The 22,061-nt window shown below is 40.5% G+C and overlaps 1 protein-coding gene across 1 annotated transcript in view; it reads right to left on the reverse strand.

Annotated features, from left to right (window-relative positions):
• Positions 1-755: 755 nt before the first annotated feature.
• Positions 756-22,061, reverse strand: part of LOC117525801 (ADP-dependent glucokinase-like) — a 61,092-nt gene continuing 39,786 nt past the window's right edge. Inside the window, exon 7 of the mRNA XM_034187736.1 lies at positions 756-3,957. Coding sequence (XP_034043627.1) covers positions 3,385-3,957 — 573 coding nt within the window. The 3' untranslated portion in view covers positions 756-3,384. The remainder of the gene's footprint in view (positions 3,958-22,061) is intronic.

Here is a 22,061-nt window from a genome sequence, read left to right on the forward strand (position 1 = left end):
GGACTGAATTCTTTCACTACAGCCTTAAATTGTACAGAATCTTATTTTAAAAGCATTTTCTTATTAATAGAAGCTACCTTAATGTGAAGGTTGTAATCTCACAATATGGTGAAAATAAATCATACCAAAGTGTTTATTTCTTTTAGATCAGCATAATAGCATTTGTGTACTAAAGACAGAAATGATTGCAAATATAAAGGTATGTTTACAGGAAATTTTGTGACAAAACTAGACAGAATCTTTATTAAATTCTAATGGAATTATTAAAGAATGCCATTTTTCTTAAGCCTTAACATATGTAGCAACTAATAAGTGACAACTCGGGATCAGGACCCTCAGGTATGCATTTTTCATTAAAAATCTGGACTGAGTCATATTATTGTTCCTGCATCAATTCCCAGAAAAATTCCAACGTGACAAAGAAAAGGTTTAGCCACAGTGTCTCCTACAACAATTGCAGATAACAAAATAAAAAGCTATCATTTCGTCGAGGGATTACTTCCCTATTCCAGTTGCTTAAAATGTTACACCTTGCATTCATGGTCAGAACAAATGATCCAGTATTAGTCAGAGCAGCAAAATATGTCTCAAATTTACAAGTATATAATAGAATGGAAATTAGCAGTTTTATCCATGAATGAAGGTAGAAATGAAAATTATTTCAGTTCACAAATGTAAAAACATGAGCTATTATCCTTAGTTTCCACAATTAAGAAGAAAATAAGTCAGACAGATAAAACAATAAAAGAGACTGCTTTAAAGCTAAAACATTCCCCTTTAATAAACTCAACACAAAACTTTAAAACAATAATGCTCATTTTCGTCCACCACAATTACAAAAAAACAAACAAAAAACAGAGGCTCAAACAAATGTCTTGAAACAAATGACTTAAAGGAATTACTTCAACTTTCTGTAATTTGGTCTTAACTAAAATTTGTTTCATTGTAATAAAACACATTGGTGTACAACAAAAAGAAGCTTCACTCTTCAACATGCACATTTTGAGAAGCCATGAAGAAATGGAACATTTATTTTAAAAGGAATGTGATGAAGTATAGATAATTTGTCAACTTGTGTCTGTGGTGCAAAATATCAGTTTTACAGAGAGGTAGCCAGTGGAAACAATATTACATTATACAAATGAGCATACATTGGAATACAAACTGGCAATCCAGAAAACAAGACAAAAGGCAGTACTTTCCCTTCAATATACTCTACTCTTTACATTTTTTTGTATTAGATTTCTGACAGCCAACGTAGTGGTTTTGATGGAGCATGTACAGATGTGTGTGTGTGTATGGGTGGGTGGGTACTGCTAACAGTATGTAATACTTTAATATGAAGTAACTTATGAAAGGAAAGCTTACTTTTATCCTGTTTTAAGAGTAGTGAACAGTAACACTAGAGAACATCTAAACAGATCCTTGTCATTTGATTGGTGGATTGTGTGTCACACGGCATTGATTATTTGTCCCACTGTATGCATTTTGGTTCCATATGTTTGGCTTCACTGATCGACTCCACTATCCTTACATAAAAACCCACCCACGACGCAAGGAAGTCATGTATAGCACGTGGACTTTGCCTAGAGTATGCAAGTGTATTTAGATGTTATATGAAACAAAATGAATGCTTTCCACCTGTGCAATGAAAATATTTTCATGACTTGAAAAATGGAATGTTCTATTGCAGTCATTATCTGCAAAATTTTCTGTTTTGCAGATTGAAAGCTGAAAATACCACCACGAGTTAAAAGAATCAGTGTGAAACTGCTCACCTACCCTTCAGTTAAATTTGGTTTGGTTTGGTTTGTAGAGTTCCCATAATTCTATGATGTTGCGTATCAAAACCTGCCTGGTACAAGCAAACTTTAGACCAGAAAATGCTTGTTTTAAAAACTTTTCAAGTTTACGTGTTTCCTGCTCCTGTCAATTTAAAAGAAACAGACATGGGTTTTTAGAACATCACCTCAGTGTCTGTGCTGTTTTTGGCCACAAACCTTAATATCGGTTTTTAATGACACATGGTGAACAGCACTAGTTTGTTGAAAAAGTTACTTGTTGTGAATCCCTTTTCTCCACTGTTGTCAGTAATATGAAAACTTTCAAAATTAAAATCACCCACACCATGTGAGGCTGTGACAGCCAGCTGCCGACAACTTTGATGTGAGGGAGTCTGCACTGGTTATTTGGTCCTCACGTTACATACTCAGGCAAAAGATGACAGAAAATAGGAAGAATAGAAAAGTTACAGGAGAGAAAGGTGAGAAAATCTAACATCATACATACTGTAGCTACCAACAGTGGTCTCCTGACATTTTGCATTATTGCACAACAATTGATAAAACACACCAAAACCAGGACGCTACATTTTCACATATACTGGGAATTATCCATGACCTCATTAGCATTCTATCTCAAGTGTCCTTAGTTGTCTGAATAAGACAGCAGAGGGAAACAGCAGAGACAGAGCTTGCTGTGACTGTCAGGTTCTTTAGTTAATTCATAAATTGCTTTGAAGCAGGGAACACTAAAGTCACAACACCTGATAAACATGATGCCAAGAAAGAAGCAAGTATTCAGCAAGTACCGCAGCTATCTTTATGAAGCTACCACATGTCAACTCAATGAACAGGAGCTGTTCCACTTTGTTAGTTAACCTACAAAAGTGACTTAGACCCTGAAAATTTATGGATTGCTCATCGTCGAAACACAGTGTTCTCCACCGTGGGCCCACTAAAACACCTGAGTATCAAATCTCTCTCTCACACACACACACACCCTGGCTCAAAGCCAGTTGTCCTCAGGCCATGGGGGGGTGGGGGGTGGGGGGGGGTGTAATTAAAACTCAGAGCGAGATGAAGGGTTACAGTGACTGTGTAGAGACTGAGCCAAAAACATGGCAACATTTTGCAATTACCAATTTGGTGTGCTTTTAAAATGTATGAAAATAACACTTCTCAAAAATAGTGCATTACTCTGGCAAAGAAAATTTCAATTTGTAACCGTGTAGTTACTGTGAATATTAGTGGGATACTGTCATCAAACTAAAAGCCATCTCATATTTACTCAGGTTGGCTGAATACAGCTGTCAGTTTTGAGTATATGCACGCACAAATTATTAATTAAAAAAAAAAAAAAAAAGGCGGGCCTAGACATTACCAAAAACCACAGTACCCCATCATCTGACTCCTATATGTGATGCACACTTTATGTTGCACCTGTGCGTTAGCTGTAGGGATGGCAGCTTGAGCCGTACACCAACCACTATCCTGCATTTCTTGCACAAGGCATTTCATGTCACACCAACAAGTCCATTTTCCATGATACACCATCTGCCAAAAATCTGGTCAGCGCTACAAGTAGACCATTTTATTTCCCTGACTAGATCTGCAGGACTAGTCCTGCAGCTGAAATGTTGTCCCCGCCACCTGCTGTTTGGTAAACCTCTGTGCACACAAGCACCGGTGCCACACAGACTTGGTAGTCCTCTTCATCCCAGCAGCTGACGGGGCGGGTCTCCTGCAGGCGGATGCGTTGACTGCCCTCTTGCCGGCTAATGGAAAAGGAGTCATCCATGATAAGCCTGGCTTTGCTGAGATCAATGTCATTGGAGCCGCAGACATGGCGGTTAGCAGTGAGCGATGCCTTTGCTGTAGCAGACATGGTGTTCTTCCACTGAGAGCCGTGTGTTACGATCATGGCCTGAAAGGCCAGCGTGTGGACGTGGAGCCGGGTCAGTGGCTTTCCCTCAACATTTGCAGCGTTTGGGTCACTTTCTGCACTGGCCACATTAGTACCCTTGTATCGCTGATTGACAAGGTGATAGAGCTCCCTCATCTGATCCAGAACTGTAGCTACACGGGGGTTTGGGTCTGACAAAACTGTGATGTTGGAGCCTTTGAGTAGACTGAGCAAGTTTGGAAGCTCCTGCTCATTCATCCCTAAAGAGTCCGCCTAGAAAATAAGAACACAGGTAAGTCAGAAAAGCAAAAACACTGCTTAAATCAGTGGTGTCCAAAGTATTCCAGAAAGGGCCAAGAGAGTGCAGGTTTTCTTTGCAGCCACTGACTCAAGCAGGTGATTTCACTGATTAACATCACTTTGAGCAGATGGGATGAGTTCATCTGTAAAATCACCTGCTTGAGTCAGTGGCTGCAAAGAAAACCTGCACCCTCTTGGCCCTTTCTGGAATACTTTGGACACCACTGATTTAAATGCACAAACATCAATCAATCAATCAATTTTTTTATATAGCGCCAAATCACAACAAACAGTTGCCCCCAGGCGCTTTATATTGTAAGGCAAGGCCATACAGTAATTATGTAAAACCCCAACGGTCAAAACGACCCCCTGTGAGCAAGCACTTGGCTACAGTGGGAAGGAAAAACTCCCTTTTAACAGGAAGAAACCTCCAGCAGAACAAGGCTCAGGGAGGGGCAGTCTTCTGCTAGGACTGGTTGGGGCTGAGGGAGAGAACCAGGAAAAAGACATGCTGTGGAGGGGAGCAGAGATCGATCACTAATGATTAAATGCAGAGTGGTGCATACAGAGCAAAAAGAGAAAGAAACAGTGCATCATGGGAACCCCCCAGCAGTCTACGTCTATAGCAGCATAACTAAGGGATGGTTCAGGGTCACCTGATCCAGCCCTAACTATAAGCTTTAGCAAAAAGGAAAGTTTTAAGCCTAATCTTAAAAGTAGAGAGGGTGTCTGTCTCCCTGATCTGAATTGGGAGCTGGTTCCACAGGAGAGGAGCCAGAAAGCTGAAGGCTCTGCCTCCCATTCTACTCTTACAAACCCTAGGAACTACAAGTAAGCCTGCAGTCTGAGAGCGAAGCGCTCTATTGGGGTGATATGGTACTACGAGGTCCCTAAGATAAGATGGGACCTGATTATTCAAAACCTTATAAGTAAGAAGAAGAATTTTAAATTCTATTCTAGAATTAACAGGAAGCCAATGAAGAGAGGCCAATATGGGTGAGATATGCTCTCTCCTTCTAGTCCCCGTTAGTACTCTAGCTGCAGCATTTTGAATTAACTGAAGGCTTTTTAGGGAACTTTTAGGACAACCTGATAATAATGAATTACAATAGTGCAGCCTAGAGGAAATAAATGCATGAATTAGTTTTTCAGCATCACTCTGAGACAAGACCTTTCTGATTTTAGAGATATTGCGTAAATGCAAAAAAGCAGTCCTACATATTTGTTTAATATGCGCTTTGAATGACATATCCTGATCGAAAATGACTCCAAGATTTCTCACAGTATTACTAGAGGTCAGGGTAATGCCATCCAGAGTAAGGATCTGGTTAGACACCATGTTTCTAAGATTTGTGGGGCCAAGTACAATAACTTCAGTTTTATCTGAGTTCAAAAGCAGGAAATTAGAGGTCATCCATGTCTTTATGTCTGTAAGACAATCCTGCAGTTTAGCTAATTGGTGTGTGTCCTCTGGCTTCATGGATAGATAAAGCTGGGTATCATCTGCGTAACAATGAAAATTTAAGCAATACCATCTAATAATACTGCCTAAGGGAAGCATGTATAAAGTGAATAAAATTGGTCCTAGCACAGAACCTTGTGGAACTCCATAATTAACTTTAGTCTGTGAAGAAGATTCCCCATTTACATGAACAAATTGTAATCTATTAGACAAATATGATTCAAACCACCGCAGCGCAGTGCCTTTAATACCTATGGCATGCTCTAATCTCTGTAATAAAATTTTATGGTCAACAGTATCAAAAGCAGCACTGAGGTCTAACAGAACAAGCACAGAGATGAGTCCACTGTCCGAGGCCATAAGAAGATCATTTGTAACCTTCACTAATGCTGTTTCTGTACTATGATGAATTCTAAAACCTGACTGAAACTCTTCAAATAGACCATTCCTCTGCAAATGATCAGTTAGCTGTTTTACAACTACCCTTTCAAGAATTTTTGAGAGAAAAGGAAGGTTGGAGATTGGCCTATAATTAGCTAAGATAGCTGGGTCAAGTGATGGCTTTTTAAGTAATGGTTTAATTACTGCCACCTTAAAAGCATGTGGTACATAGCCAACTAACAAAGATAGATTGATCATATTTAAGATCGAAGCATTAAATAATGGTAGGGCTTCCTTGAGCAGCCTGGTAGGAATGGGGTCTAATAAACATGTTGATGGTTTGGATGAAGTAACTAATGAAAACAACTCAGACAGAACAATCGGAGAGAAAGAGTCCAACCAAACACCGGCATCACTGAAAGCAGCCAAAGACAACGATACGTCTTTGGGATGGTTATGAGTAATTTTTTCTCTAATAGTTAAAATTTTGTTAGCAAAGAAAGTCATGAAGTCATTACTAGTTAAAGTTAATGGAATACTCAGCTCAATAGAGCTCTGACTCTTTGTCAGCCTGGCTACAGTGCTGAAAAGAAACCTGGGGTTGTTCTTATTTTCTTCAATTAGTGATGAGTAGAAAGATGTCCTAGCTTTACGGAGGGCTTTTTTTATAGAGCAACAGACTCTTTTTCCAGGCTAAGTGAAGATCTTCTAAATTAGTGAGACGCCATTTCCTCTCCAACTTACGGGTTATCTGCTTTAAGCTACGAGTTTGTGAGTTATACCACGGAGTCAGGCACTTCTGATTTAAAGCTCTCTTTTTCAGAGGAGCTACAGCATCCAAAGTTGTCTTCAATGAGGATGTAAAACTATTGACGAGATACTCTATCTCACTTACAGAGTTTAGGTAGCTACTCTGCACTGTGTTGGTATATGGCATTAGAGAACATAAAGAAGGAATCATATCCTTAAACCTAGTTACAGCGCTTTCTGAAAGACTTCTAGTGTAATGAAACTTATTCCCCACTGCTGGGTAGTCCATCAGAGTAAATGTAAATGTTATTAAGAAATGATCAGACAGAAGGGAGTTTTCAGGGAATACTGTTAAGTCTTCTATTTCCATACCATAAGTCAGAACAAGATCTAAGATATGATTAAAGTGGTGGGTGGAGTCATTTACTTTTTGAGCAAAGCCAATAGAGTCTAATAATAGATTAAATGCAGTGTTGAGGCTGTCATTCTCAGCATCTGTGTGGATGTTAAAATCGCCCACTATAATTATCTTATCTGAGCTAAGCACTAAGTCAGACAAAAGGTCTGAAAATTCACAGAGAAACTCACAGTAACGACCAGGTGGACGATAGACAATAACAAATAAAACTGGTTTTTGGGACTTCCAATTTGGATGGACAAGACTAAGAGTCAAGCTTTCAAATGAATTAAAGCTCTGTCTGGGTTTTTGATTAATTAATAAGCTGGAATGGAAGATTGCTGCTAATCCTCCGCCCCGGCCCGTACTACGAGCATTCTGACAGTTAGTGTGACTCGGGGGTGTTGACTCATTTAAACTAACATATTCATCCTGCTGTAACCAGGTTTCTGTAAGGCAGAATAAATCAATATGTTGATCAATTATTATATCATTTACCAACAGGGACTTAGAAGAGAGAGACCTAATGTTTAATAGACCACATTTAACTGTTTTAGTCTGTGGTGCAGTTGAAGGTGCTATATTATTTTTTCTTTTTGAATTTTTATGTTTAAATAGATTTTTGCTGGTTATTGGTGGTCTGGGAGCAGACACCGTCTCTACGGGGATGGGGCAATGAGGGGATGGCAGGGGGAGAGAAGCTGCAGAGAGGTGTGTAAGACTACAACTCTGCTTCCTGGTCCCAACCCTGGATAGTCACGGTTTGGAGGATTTAAGAAAATTGGCCAGATTTCTAGAAATGAGAGCTGCTCCATCCAAAGTGGGATGGATGCCATCTCTCCTAACAAGACCAGGTTTTCCCCAGAAGCTTTGCCAATTATCTATGAAGCCCACCTCATTTTTTGGACACCACTCAGACAGCCAGCAATTCAAGGAGAACATGCGGCTAAACATGTCACTCCCGGTCCGATTGGGGAGGGGCCCAGAGAAAACTACAGAGTCCGACATTGTTTTTGCAAAGTTACACACCAATTTAATGTTAATTTTAGTGACCTCCGATTGGCGTAACCGGGTGTCATTACTGCCGACGTGAATTACAATCTTACCAAATTTACGCTTAGCCTTAGCCAGCAGTTTCAAATTTCCTTCAATGTCGCCTGCTCTGGCCCCCGGAAGACAACTGACTATGGTTGCTGGTGTCGCTAACTTCACATTTCTCAAAACAGAGTCGCCAATAACCAGAGTTTGATCCTCGGCGGGTGTGTCGTCGAGTGGGGAAAAACGGTTAGAAATGTGAATGGGTTGGCGGTGTACACGGGGCTTCTGTTTAGAACTACGCTTCCTCCTCACAGTCACCCAGTCGGCCTGCTTTCCCGGCTGCTCGGGATCTGCCAGGGGGTAACTAACGGCGGCTAAGCTACCTTGGTACGCACCGACTACAGGGGCCTGGCTAGCTGTAGAATTTTCCACGGTGCGGAGCCGAGTCTCCAATTTGCCCAGCCTGGCCTCCAAAGCTACGAATAAGCTACACTTATTACAAGTACCGTTACTGCTAAAGGAGGCCGAGGAATAACTAAACATTTCACACCCAGAGCAGAAAAGTGCGGGTGAGACAGGAGAAGCCGCCATGCTAAACCGGCTAAGAGCTAGTAGCTACGCTAAGCTAGCGGATTCCTAAAAACACGCAAAGTGAATAATGTGTAATAATTTAGAGGTGATTCAGCAGAAGGAGTGCTTTAGTTAAGGCACGTAAAGATTACACTGGGAAACAAATCGTAATCTGGATAACTAGATCAATCTAACTGCGCAGATTAAACAGCTAACATACAGAAAAACACCGCTGTGCTCCGGAACAGGAAGTGATACAATACCGCAGTGAGAGCCAACCACCAGTAGAGGCAAGCAGTCCAGAGGCCAAGTACTCTGAAGGTCAATTCACAAGTTGTTGAGAGCTGATTCCAAATGATCTTTTCTTTTGCTTTTGGCATATAGTTTTTGTGTGTTTTTTTTCCCAAATTTGAATGAATGTGTTGCATTATATTTTTCTGCCAACCTCTGAATATTTACAGCAAAAGTATGTTATGCCACAAGGCAAATCTAGAGAAAAGAGAAATTAAAGTACTCTTGTGAAAAATTTTATTGTAATTTGGATGAATTTTGTGGCCTGTTTACTTATTCCTCAGTTTAAAGGTTGCATTTATCAAGAGGTACTCATAATTAAAGGAAAATGAAAATGATGTAAGCCAGTGCAATAAGTGAAAGGTCTACATGCGTCTCGGGCAGAATGAAGGCAGTCTGATGATGATGCTGGTGGTGATGATGATGATGGTAGTGGTAGAAACAGATGTTGCTGATGAACTGGCAGTAACACAATCTCTGTCCTTCAGTTCTGTTCTCTCTTCGCTAAAAAAGACTGTCTAATCCATCAGCAGCCGTCTCACTTACAACTCACGGACATTCACTCTGGACACAGTGGCAGTTGGAAATCACGTCAGATGACTTCATGGTAGATGACTTTAATATCCACCACCATAGCCAGTAAAGCTATATGCTAGAATCACTCAATAGCCAATGAAGCCGCGGGCCACTAAACCAATATGGCGCGCTACAGCAGAATAGATGTGTTCCATGGAAGCCCTGTCGGTCGGAGTGTAATTTAATCCAGCCCTTAGGACAAGCATCTCTCAACACGAATGGAAAAAAAAATGTTTGAAATAGACTTAAGGGAGCGGATGAATTGTATAACCCTTCTCTAACCCCCATCTCGTGCCCAGCTTCCATTTCTCCTCCTCTCATTTACCATGACTGTCAATGCAAATTGCCTATAAAAGCCAAAGAAAATCAAGTTACTTTTTAACAGAAAAATGAGCAAACACCTGAGTGCTGAAAAGCGTTTGAAAAATACTTTTGGCTATTTGTTTAATGGACAGAACAGCTATTTACTGCTGCAAAACCAAGGGAGGTCTACTGTTTTGACCGTTTTCAGTCCAGCTCCTGGGGACCCGCAGCTCTGCATTTATCATTTCTCCCTGCATGCTTCAGTGAGCTCACCAGATAATTATCATGCCCTTCATGAAGTAAACCAGGTGGGTTCATGCAATCAAGAGCCAGGAGATGCTTACTTCAGATCAGCTGTTCGAGCTCTGGCAGAGATGGAAAATATGCAGTGCTGTGGGTCCAGAGGAGCGGGGTCGAGAACTACTTTTTCAAGTATAACAGCCAGGAATGAGAACGAAACACATGAAATGAATGAAAGCCAGTCTTGGCTGGCTGTCAGGTTAACCGCTCCATAAAAGATGGCAATTTGGAAAACAAGTCTCAGTGGGTAGCTCTCAGTGCTCAGCTCTCGACTCTTATTGCTGTGTTTGAGAGAAGAAAAAAATAACCACGGGAGTATGACTATGGCCACATTAAACCAAATTTTACAGATACAGACAGAAACTCTATATGTTTATTGGAACTCCTGCTGTTTAGCAGGTGTCAGTGCTGATTAATTTACTGGTAGCACCAGTTTGCACAAAATTATACTAAAACTGTACGTGCTGATAGGACGGGGCATGTTTGCTTCATTGGAAAATCCCAATGTTTGCAGTAAATCATCACAATGGATGATGAAATCTCAGGGAACTGTGTGTACTTTGTACATGCTTTATTTCATTAGCACATTTATTTCGTTATTATTACTAATTTTCTGTAACGGACCAAGAAACAGCACAACTCAGTGTTGTTTATTTTTAAGAAAACAACTGTCACCTGGCGGTGTTAAAAGCAGCCGAATCCCCTTCTTCCTCTTCCACCATTTGGAAGAATTAGGAAAAGTCATTTTATTTTTCAGAGGCCTCCTCACATGTCTGCGTAACTCTAGGAAAGGGAACTCTTCTTGATGTATTGATATATATTTTTTCGTAAAACTGGATGCACTTGTGTGCCATCACAGCCGCCCTGCAGCTCTGAGCCCAGCTACATGGTGTTTCTGTCCAGGACATTCTTCTGAGCGATAGTGGACAGCTTGCAATTTTCCAGTGCATCTCCACATATCTCCATGCAAGAGAGCTCTTCTTGGCTGGTGAGCTGACCAGCAGCACACATTGCCGGCGCGTACTCATAGGCCCATGCATGGAGTCTCTCAGAGTTTTAACATACAAATGTCATGGTGCGCACCCATGTGCAGTTGTGTGCTAGTTTCTTTCTCCTCACCTGATTTTATTCCACTTTCTCTGTTTATTCATCTCTGAACCTGTTATATGCCGTTTTGCATTCCTTTGTTATTTTCTGGACTCCACCAACCTCTCACCCGTGCACATGATTTTCCTGTGCTCTGTCTCTCTCTTTCTGTGTGCATGTGCTCCTTATGCCTCTGTGTTTCTGTTGCTAATTAGCTGACATCCATAAAAACACCCGTCTTCTCATGCTCATTGCCAGATTGTCTTAGGTTCCATCTAAGCTCTCGCGTTTGCTGTCATCCAGTGTGCTGTTTCTCGTGTCTGATCTCTACACTTCCCAGTTCCCCCTTTTGGATTCTTTTTGGCATCAGGTTTGCCTCACTGAGTGCCGAACTGTTGTGTCCTCTGGTTAACCTCTATGCTCATTCCCTCTGAAAGACTGCTGCCTCATATCTCATTCTGCAGTGTGTTTTGGATCTTGCTGTGTACTTTGGTTAGGAGGCTGCCTGCCATTAAAGGACACTGCTGAAGAGAGGAATGAATTACTATGTACCAAACCACTCCTGCTCTTGACCTCTGTATTCAATAAACTGTTGACTTTTACTCACCTGTCTGTTTCACTGTTCAAAGAGCCACTCCACTGGTTGTTACAACAAACAAAAACTCACCGCCATCCTTAATTTGTGCACTTTGTAGCTAAAGAACTTTAAAGTACATAGTCATCATTACTATATTAGTTCTCTGGGGAAATCCCCATCATGAACAAATAAATATATATTTCCGTTATAACAGGGAAAATGGATTCAGCATGTCCTGTGTGTGTTTGTGTGTGTGTGTGTAGGAGGCTGGGGGCTGGCATCGCAATGTCGGTCAATCATCAGCATCCAACAGCCCAACCCTACTTGCTTCAACAGCTGAAGAAAGAATACACCGTGCAATAAGCTGCATGACACCACACACAATGCCACCCGTTCAAGAACATAACTGAGCTACCAAGGGTTCCCTAATTTCTTCTGTCAGCATATCGCTGACAAATGTGTTTTGCAAGAGTGGCAACGACTACATCTACTGAAAATGATTCTTCCAGTTCCCTTGTGCACAGTCTGAAGTCGGAGGACAAATTCAAGTAAATTCCACTCCATCACCTTCCTTTGATAAATCTTAATTTCCCAGGAGCTTCAACTTAAGATGACCTCTGTTTGGTTGCTCCGACGCCAAGAAGTTGATGACTTAACATGTAGTGTCCATTGAACAGTTGGATAACATAATGTATAGAGGAGGGCAGGCCTTTTTTTTTTTTTTTTTTTTTTTTTTTGAAGGATACACCGTGGAAGTGAGCTATAGCTATTAAACTGTCGTTTATTAAACTGCTCTGAATTCCATGTCCATTTTAGGAAATTTTACCACAAGCCAGAAGAGCAGTGTGAAAAGTTTGACTGAAAGAAAAGCATGAAGCCATCTACTTGGATCACAGTAATACCACTCTCAATGCTTTGCAGTGAAGTTATAAAAACATGGCTGATGAATAGTATGTGTGAGTGTCTACTACTCTGTGGGGGAGTTTAATTCATGTCCACTTAGGCTGCATGGTTACTTTTTTGTCATTGTCCAGCTTTAACATGCTTATCATTTATCTTAATGCTATATATAATACAAATGAAAATATTATTGACTCACAGATGTAGTAGTACTCTCGACCCGGTCTGAACTCAAAGCCCAAGGAGAAGGGAGTGAAGAGTTGGAATTTCTCTGAAAACTTGAGTGGACCATTTGGTGAGTGCGGCCTGTTGCACTCCCATCGTTTGAAGCCTTTGGCAGTGTGATCACACGTGGTGTAGCCATCATAATTGACCATGTAGAGGACATAGCGTTCCGTCCGTTCCTCTGGAACTGTGTCTTCATAGTGAGGACAGTAGACATCCAGGTAGTCATTTATGCACATCGATGTGGTAGTCCCCACTGTGGAACCTAGTTGTAAAGGAGAGAGAACGATAAGAACATTTTAGTGTGTATATATGAAGGTGGTTAGTACATTTGCTTTCAAAAAAGAAGGTTCCCAGTTCAAGACCATCCGTGCCCATTTTCCATGCAATGTGGAGTTGTGTCAGGAAGGACAATTAGGGTAAAACTTGAGACATTTCAACATGTAGATCCATATTGGATCTGCTGAAGCAACACAAGCAAAAAGGGAGAAGCCAAAAGAAATTACTTTCACTTTGATCATTTTCATTCAGCCCCAGACAGCCTTGACTCCAAAAGTATTGTGGCCACAGTGATAAACTGTGTTGAATAGCTTCCTACATTTTAGGTTACTGAAGACCATTACAATCAATTAATGATTGATTTTCACTTGACAGTTGTGTGATACATTAAGGTCAAAAACTAAAATCTGCTGGCTCTTGATCCCACCTCATCATATGAACTGCATATTAAAAATTCTCCAAAATTCCTTCTTTTCTGTTTGTGGTTAAATCAAAGACATTGATTCATGTTTTTGTTTCCATACAGATCTGATTTCCGCAATATTTTATTCTCTATCCTGTCATACAGTAATACTAGAAGTCTTCAAATGGTTCAAAATGCTGCTGTAGTTCTACAGTAAGACCAACAAGATGATCACATTGTGTCAACACTTGCCTCAAATTATTTGCTTCCTGTATATTTGAGGTTAGGTTTTGTAACTTGAAATATAACCAACATAAAATATGAGCCCTCACAAATTTCAAAGCTTCATGCACCCTCCCATTTTTATCTCCCTTGCATGGATGCATGTCAGTCACACTTTCTTATGCATGTGGTAACTTGAGAAATATTGTTTGAATTTCACAAAATTTGACTTTGATATCCTAAATGAGTTTGTTGAGTTTATTTAGTGTCATTTTAACTAAAACACTCAAAAATGTGGTAATATATAGCAATGCTTTGGACTGGTTCCTGGAACGAAAACGAAAACCTGAAACTTCTGATATTTTGCTAGGAATGAAAACAAAACCAGAAACTTTATCATTTTTATTTCTGGAACAGAATCATTATTTTAAAATAATGATAACCAATTGATACAGAATTTTTGTCGTTCACTTGTTTTGGTTGTTGTTGGTGGGACAAAGTGCTGCATCCTGATATTCATGCTGAGAAATGTACCAGGAACAGACAACATTGAGGGACTTCCTTAAAAACATTGAGTTTATTTGCATTATTGTGTGTGTGTGGTGTGTGGTGTGTGTGTGGTGTGTTGTGTGTGTGTGTGTGTGTGGGTGTGTGTTTTTTTTTTCAAATTTTATGAAATTTATTTTTGACACTACAGATGCCTGAATAGAGCACTGTGACAACAGACCCCTTTTAAAACCCTGCATTTCTTCAGTAATTTCCATGATAAGGAATTAAAGTATTTCCCAGACGTCATCTTCTAAAACAAGGACGTCTTATTGTCAGGCTGTCATGATGAATCTGACTGAAATAATGTCAGATTAAGACTTTATATTTATTCAGTGTGTGAATAGTTTTAATACTTCAAACAGTTGGAACTGTATGAATGATCATAAGAGAAGTGTAGCTTTAGCTTAAGCTACTGATTATCGCTTAGTCCATTATTTTGGTTTGTGTTTGTGAGAGCAACACAGCACTGTGTCTTTTAAAAATACAAACACACTGCTTCACTTTAAATACACAATACTAAGTCTTTTTCAGATGATCAGCCCTCTTTCACTTAAATTAATAAACTTAATCAGTGTTAATTTAGCCAGTGTCCCATTTCTGCTGCCCACTACAAATGCTGCATTATCTTCTCTGTTTTTTGTGGGAGCATTGCACCGCCACAAACAGGTCTGGCATATACAGTGTTTCAGTGTCTTACAGCTGACACGGAACATTATTAACCAGTTTGGGAACGATACGTTTTGTTGTAACCAGTTCAGGAATGTCATTTTTGGGGTGGAACCCAACCAGATATGTTAAAATACATCAAATCAGAGCGAACCAGCTGGGAAAGAATTTGGTTCAAAGCCCTCATATATAGTGACTGACAGCATTTTCAACCAATGTGTGAAATTACATATTTTCATTTTGGACATTATTATACACTGATGTAAATTTATTTCATATTTTACACTATGCTTATGACCCCAAAGTAATATAGAACATTATGTGACATATCCTGAAAGCTGAGATTGTTCTGAACATTTTGATATCCAACACATGCATATACAACATAAAACAGGGTTAACATAATTAGTTACTGTTTCCTGTGATTAGTAGGGCAAGCATTATTACTCAAGCATTATTATGGATTCAGTCAGTCGGTCTGCAAATTCCAGCAACTCTGAAAAAACTACAGTGTTGCATATTCATCTCTAGAATCATGGGTTCTGACAGATATAGGTCAGGACTAATGAACATCCTGTTTTGGACCATGCTGATATCGTTTAACAGTATAATTTGCAGTATGCTTTTCAAAAATAAGAATGTTGGCACAGTGACATGTTTTTGCAGGCACATGCAAAGTAGGCCTTTTTGTTTACATGGGATTTATGAAGCCTGGTTGCTAATGCTAGAGTGCTGGTGGCCACCAAGACCACTGTTGCTTTGCGTTATTGATAATTTTTACATTAGTGGGTTAGGATTTCAGTAAACCATTAGGACTCTTTTGATGAGGTTTTAATGCCCATTATTTATATTTGTTGATTTTCCTCTTCTGCCAATGATATGTTTTGTACCACATCTTATTACACCTACACTCTTTCATTTCATCTCTCTTTGTCTCTTGAGCATCAGGTCTTTTCAGGCAACAGATATCTTTTTGAGGTTGGGGACTCTGATTCAGGTCCTCATCCTCAGGCAGAAAACATGTCTGTTTTCTTTGAGCCATTAAGGTCCAACTCTGACCCCCTGGTCTATTTTCATGTTTATCTTGTATTTCTAGTACTGAAGTGTAAACCCATGGTGTTCTAGTCATTCTATAAAGAATTCCAGGGACAGATGGCACCATGTGTCATAGTCAATGTAAAGCTTGCAGATACATTCTTGATTTTGGGCAGTATAAATAAACCAAATTGAATTTCACACAGATGCACCCAAAGCCGCTTTCACAAATGCAGAAACACATCTGATTTTGCATTCCAGGACATTCTCTGCATCACATTTACTTTTATCCATTCAATAGATGCTTTCATCCAAAGTAACTTACAACTGGCCAAAATTACAAAGAAGACATCTGCATTATTGTGGCCAAAAGTTGGTTTGAATTGACCGTGTGAGCTGAGAATACAGTTGATCTCTGGCCATTCATTGAACATTGTGTGGAAATTTACAAGCACCTGCACTTTCATCTTTGTCCAATAAATTTGAATTGGCTGGTCCATCCATAAATCCATCAGTGCACCGTGTAACACACAAATGCATTATCTGCTTCATTAATGATGGCAAAATAAAGTATCCCAAGACAGTCTGTATCCAAGAATGCTTTTTTCCCAAAGAAAATAATCTCCTGAAAAACTCTGACGTGCAACCACTGAGTGACTGAACAGTGCAGATGATCACAGAGCTATGGATGGCTCAGACAGTAAATGACACAAAATGAAAAAAAAAGTCGGCGACAGTCTGACTGACACATATGTGCAACTACAATGATCTAGAACAGGTCACATAGAGTCAGAGGGCTTTAATCCATCCAGGCTCATTCATGGAAAGGCCACACACTGTCACAGACACTCTGCTGGTGCCGCTGACTCTTATACCCAGAATCCAGGTGGTGTGAGTTTCTAATTGGCACATGGCCGCTAACACTGTAACAGCGCAACCTGACAACAGTTTGGGTGAAACATTTAATTGAAAAATGCCACAGAGCTCCTTCAGCTGCACAGAGCACAGGGAGCACAGCTTTTAGCAGGCTAAAATAATTTAGTCCTGAGGACCTCGGAGCTCAGTGACTTTCTCTTGCCAAACTCTGTCCTCAGTCTTGTATATGGTGGGTAATGTTTTATCTGATAAAAGTCATAGATTGAGACTCATCTGATTCGTGGAAAGAGTAGGAAAGGGTGTTTCATAATATATGAAAGAAACCCATTCTCAAGGTTTTAGTAAATAGCAGCAGGGAAAGGCTTTCCTCTGATTATAACTGATTGGCAGTAAATGCCTGAGACATCTTCAGATACAGATGAAAATATCCTGCACAGCGGTAAATGTCACCAATTGTCTTTGTTGTTCCCCTTCTTACCACACTTTCAACTACTTATTTGCTTTCCCTCTTCAAGAATACAGTATTGCTCATTATTTTAATGTCATATTTGAGTTCTGAGTCAAAAGAATGGATTTTTGTACTCTCAGATCTGTATATATATGCACTGAAACTGTGACTACAGGACAGCTGCATTTATCTACACTTACAAAACTGCAAAGGGTTGCAACGGCTAACAAACTCACAGTTCAGGTCAGATCTTGGTTTGAGGGGGTGGGAAAGACTTTGAAACCAAGTTTGGTTTTGGATGATTTATTGTTACCATCAGAAATTTCAAAATAAGTAATTGTGATGGGAACATATTTTTTTTTATTTGTACCAATTAAAAAAAAAAATAACATACAAATATATTGTAATCATTTACAACAGGTGTTGAAACTGATTGTCCACACATTGTTGGCCCATACATTGCTGGAAAAGGCCCAATGAGTGGGCCTTTGGCCTATTAGCATTTTTACCCAGAGTCATCTCTGCCAACCCCACCCACACACAGTTCAGGATGGCATAGGGAAGGTGCAACACACATTTTGCCCTCAAATCCTAATATTTCAGAGTAATCCTTTCCATGCTTAAACCTCAATGTGCATCAAATCTGCACCAGACTGCCTTGAGCCGAGCACAAGGCGCCATAGGTGTCCTGCTTTAAAAATGCTCCACTCACATAAACACACATCTGCCTTGACTTTGCTGCACCTCTGCATTGAGATTTACTTTGAAAAGAAGTCACTGTGAATAATCTTGATTTTGCACAATTATGTAAATTTGTAATTAAGCTGTGGTACATACTGTATCTGTGTCGTACTGAGTGCTATAATCTGTTATACTTCGATAAACTCACAATCCAAATTGTAGCATATTTTTTTGAGCATGTGATTGCACTTTGAGAAAAACTGCAGTATCATTTGGTCTTGATACATTTGATTTGCTACCTTCAAAATTGTCATTTACAGTTAAAGGCCCAATCACATGCCACTTAACGAAAGTCAACGAAGCCCAAACGAAACAATAAATCTGGGCTTTCGTTGACTTTCGTTGGCATCGTTTAACCTTCGCATAGCTTCGTTCCTGCAACTGGTGCTTCGTCATGATTTTTAAACTGTTGAAAATTTGAACAAATGCCACCAAAACTTCAATTCATCCGTATTTCGTTTTGCTGTCGTTCTTGACGTTTTTTTTTATCATTTGCTTAGTTTTTGTAACGTTAGCGTTTAGTTTGACTTTGTTAATTTCACACAGTACAGAAGCTATTTCTGAGCACTGCTGCTGCCGCTACGTTCATGTACTGTCAGAAATTACATGGCAAACTCAGCTTGTTTGCTTGATTTTTTTTTTTATCTAGCTGGGGGGGGAGTCAGCTTCAGTAGGCTCAGGCACCTTATATAGGCCAGAATTAATCTTTTGTGTGGATACAATTATTTTGCCACAAGCAACTGCTGAATTTGAAACAACAAAAAAGTTGCGTAATTTCCGACAGTACTTGAATGCAGCAGCAGCAGCTCCTGCGTGTGCTTATCATTTTTTATTATATATAACAATATGAGTATAGGAATGACAATCCAGCCCTTATGTACATGTGGCAATAGGTAGATGATTCAGATGATTATATAAAGAGCTGTTCTGGAAGGTAGAATTCATGTTGTAGGATCAGTGGCAGCTCGTAGAAACAACTGAACATGGGGAGTCAATGCACATTCACACAGACTGATCAATTTACTGCTCTGATATATTCAGTCATCTTTACATTTATATTTATTCCCTCTTTTGACAGTTTTCGGTTATAAATCAATATATATGGCTTAGTAATGTAATACAGTGATAGAGCACTCACCACGGCACACCAGCGTTTTTTTTTTTTAAATTGGAGCAAGACGCAGCGTCTCGACAGACAGTGAGGATTCTGGATGGTCCCCCATTTGTTCTGGACGAGGAACCAGAGCAGGTGGGCCCACCGACATGCACACAGATCTCCACAGCTTCTGTTTGCAGTTTCTCCAAGACTCAGGCGCTATCAGCTCTGTCCCAGCACCGAGTCCTGGAACTCAGAGATGCAGACACACACTGCTCCAGCAGTGGTTCCAGGTGCATTTTGTTTAAAGCGTCAAAATTGTTACCTTTGGTTTTGTTTTGTTCCTCTTTAGTCCCTTTTGCGCTCTTGCTTCACAGGCTGTTTGGTGATAAAGCTCTTTCGTCCACCTTTTCTCAATGAATTGTGACTTTTTACTTTTTTCCCTTCGTTCAGGAATCGTTGTGTGCCGTGTGCCGTGTGACTGGGCCATAAGTAGCAAACCTAACCATAGCTAGTCCTCGGTTGATCACACGTCTCTACTTGTTTTGCTTTATTTATATATCTGCATGTATGCATGTGTGATCATGCATGTGTGTGTATGTGCTAGCACGTGCTAGGCCACGGTGGCAAATACACACATGCATGCGCCAGCGTGGCCTAGCATTAATGTTGCTTTCCTGTGTACTCATGTGGGAGTAAATACCAGACGTGAGGCTGTTTATAAGCAAGGCATGGAGCAGCTCATCTGTAACATCTCATTTAAAACATGTCTGTGGAGGTTCACAAGAGCCATGCATCTCCTTCACTGCTTTAAAATGTCACTGACTTAATGGTCACATCCTCCCATCACCTCAGCTCAGCTACTATGTGCACGCACGCGCACGGGAAAGCGCGAAAGAGTACGTGCGTGTGATGTTTCAGCTGGCCTTCTATCACTGCCTCAGCAGTGAGAATCATAGCTTGTGGCCCTGACTGCAAATGAAGTGGAGGATGTTTGGGTGAGTGCGCACATAAAAAGGGACAGGACAGGCATTTGTAACATGGAATGCACACTGTCACACGCGTACATGTGGTCGATACACCACGGCAGGGACAACACCACACACACACCTGTGTGCACGTTAGGGGCTGGTGTTATCAGTTCAGCGAGCTTCCTGGCACGTTGGCAAAGAAACAGCAACCAGAAGCTGCTAATGGCACCAAGTGAGAAAGAGAGTGAGGCCGAGTGAGAAAAAAATGAGGGAAGACACAAAGGACCTGGTTCCAAATGACAGAGAGTAAGATAGTGGGTGAGAGAATACAGAAAGGAGGCAGCGAGACTGAACGTTGCAGATAGTATTGCCAGGTTTCCAATGAATCCTGAGTTTTTGCTCACACGCACACTTATCATTAAGGCAGATTATGCTTTTAACATAACAAAAACACTGTAAGACTTCATGGTGTGCACAGCCAAAGCTGTGGATTTGATGTAGGCTTATCAAGTGGGTATGACCTCGGAAACTTTTCTAGAAAGCTATGTTTATTGTGCTCACAAAATGTCATGTTGTCAAGGGACTAATGGAGGCATTGAAAATGTGCCCGGTGTCCTGTTTATAGAGATTGCAGCCTTAATCGGCTCCTGCTGTTCTATAAACAGTGCAGCATTTCAACAGAAACAGGAAACTTTTTTTCTTTTAAACCACGTGTACTTTTTTTAACCTGTTGTTAAAATAGTATATATATATATATATATATATATATATATATATATATATATATATATATATATATATATATATTAGATACGATAAACTTTATTGATCCCACAGTGTGGAAAGTTCACTGTTACAGGAGCTCCCAAAGTAGACCTAAAAAGTCAGTTTCAAAATAAAATGTATACAAAGGTGGCATTTCAACATGAAATTGGAACACATTATTGCACGTGTAACCACATCACGCAGCTGCTGTGAAAGTAAAAAAATAAAAATTACATGCCACCCACGGGAATCGAACCCACACTTTCCAAAAGCTCTGATTACCAGTCAGAAACTTTACCACTAAGCTACCATTGCTGTCCTGTGAAAGGTGCAGGAAACTGCCTGATATCAGGAAGGACATGGATGTATTTAAAAAACTAAAATAAAACCACACACCACATAAAACACTGAATTGTACTGAATCCCTCTTATCAAGCAGACAATACAAATATGATCCCACTGTTCCATTTAGATGACCCATGGTCACAGACATACAGTCATGAAATTACATGAATGAGATACAGTGTGCTCTTATGTCCACATCTCCTGTCAGCGTGTGCAGCCAGCCCCGTGCGTGTGTCCTGCCCAACACGCGTGTCTCATGGACGGCATGTCACAGGACAGCCTTCCCCAGCCGTGACGTTCTGGACATCCCCAGCTGTGATGTCCAGATCCACTGTTGTGTGGGCCGCTGAAGAGGAGGTACTGCTGGCCCACAACCACCAGAGGGCACCCTGCCTGGAGTGCGGGCTCCAGGCACAAGAGGGCGCCGTCGCCTCACAGGAGCAGCCGGGGTGACAGCTGTCACTTATTACCTATGACAGCTGTCACCAATCATCTGATCTTCAATCGTATATCAGCAGGACGACATCTCCACTTCTTTGCCGAGATATCGCTATGCTTAGGAGGTAACGAGCTCAGCCAATCAAGTTGTCTTTTCAACAGAAGAATATTGTTGCTTTGTGTTTTTTGACAGCAGACTTTTCAACGAGAGGTGGAGGTGGATTTCCCACCATACGTGTTGCTGGGTATAAACACACCTACATCTAACTGTTTTTGTTCCTCGCCAGCAGTACCAGATCCGACAAGCGGAGGCAGTGGCCACCTGGGAGTTCGGGACTTGGCGGCTCCAGTATTCCCGGGGTTCGGTGGTAGAGGAAATCGTGTGGT

The sequence above is a fragment of the Thalassophryne amazonica genome, chromosome 2 (genome assembly GCF_902500255.1).
Source record: "Thalassophryne amazonica chromosome 2, fThaAma1.1, whole genome shotgun sequence".
NCBI lineage: Eukaryota > Metazoa > Chordata > Actinopteri > Batrachoidiformes > Batrachoididae > Thalassophryne > Thalassophryne amazonica.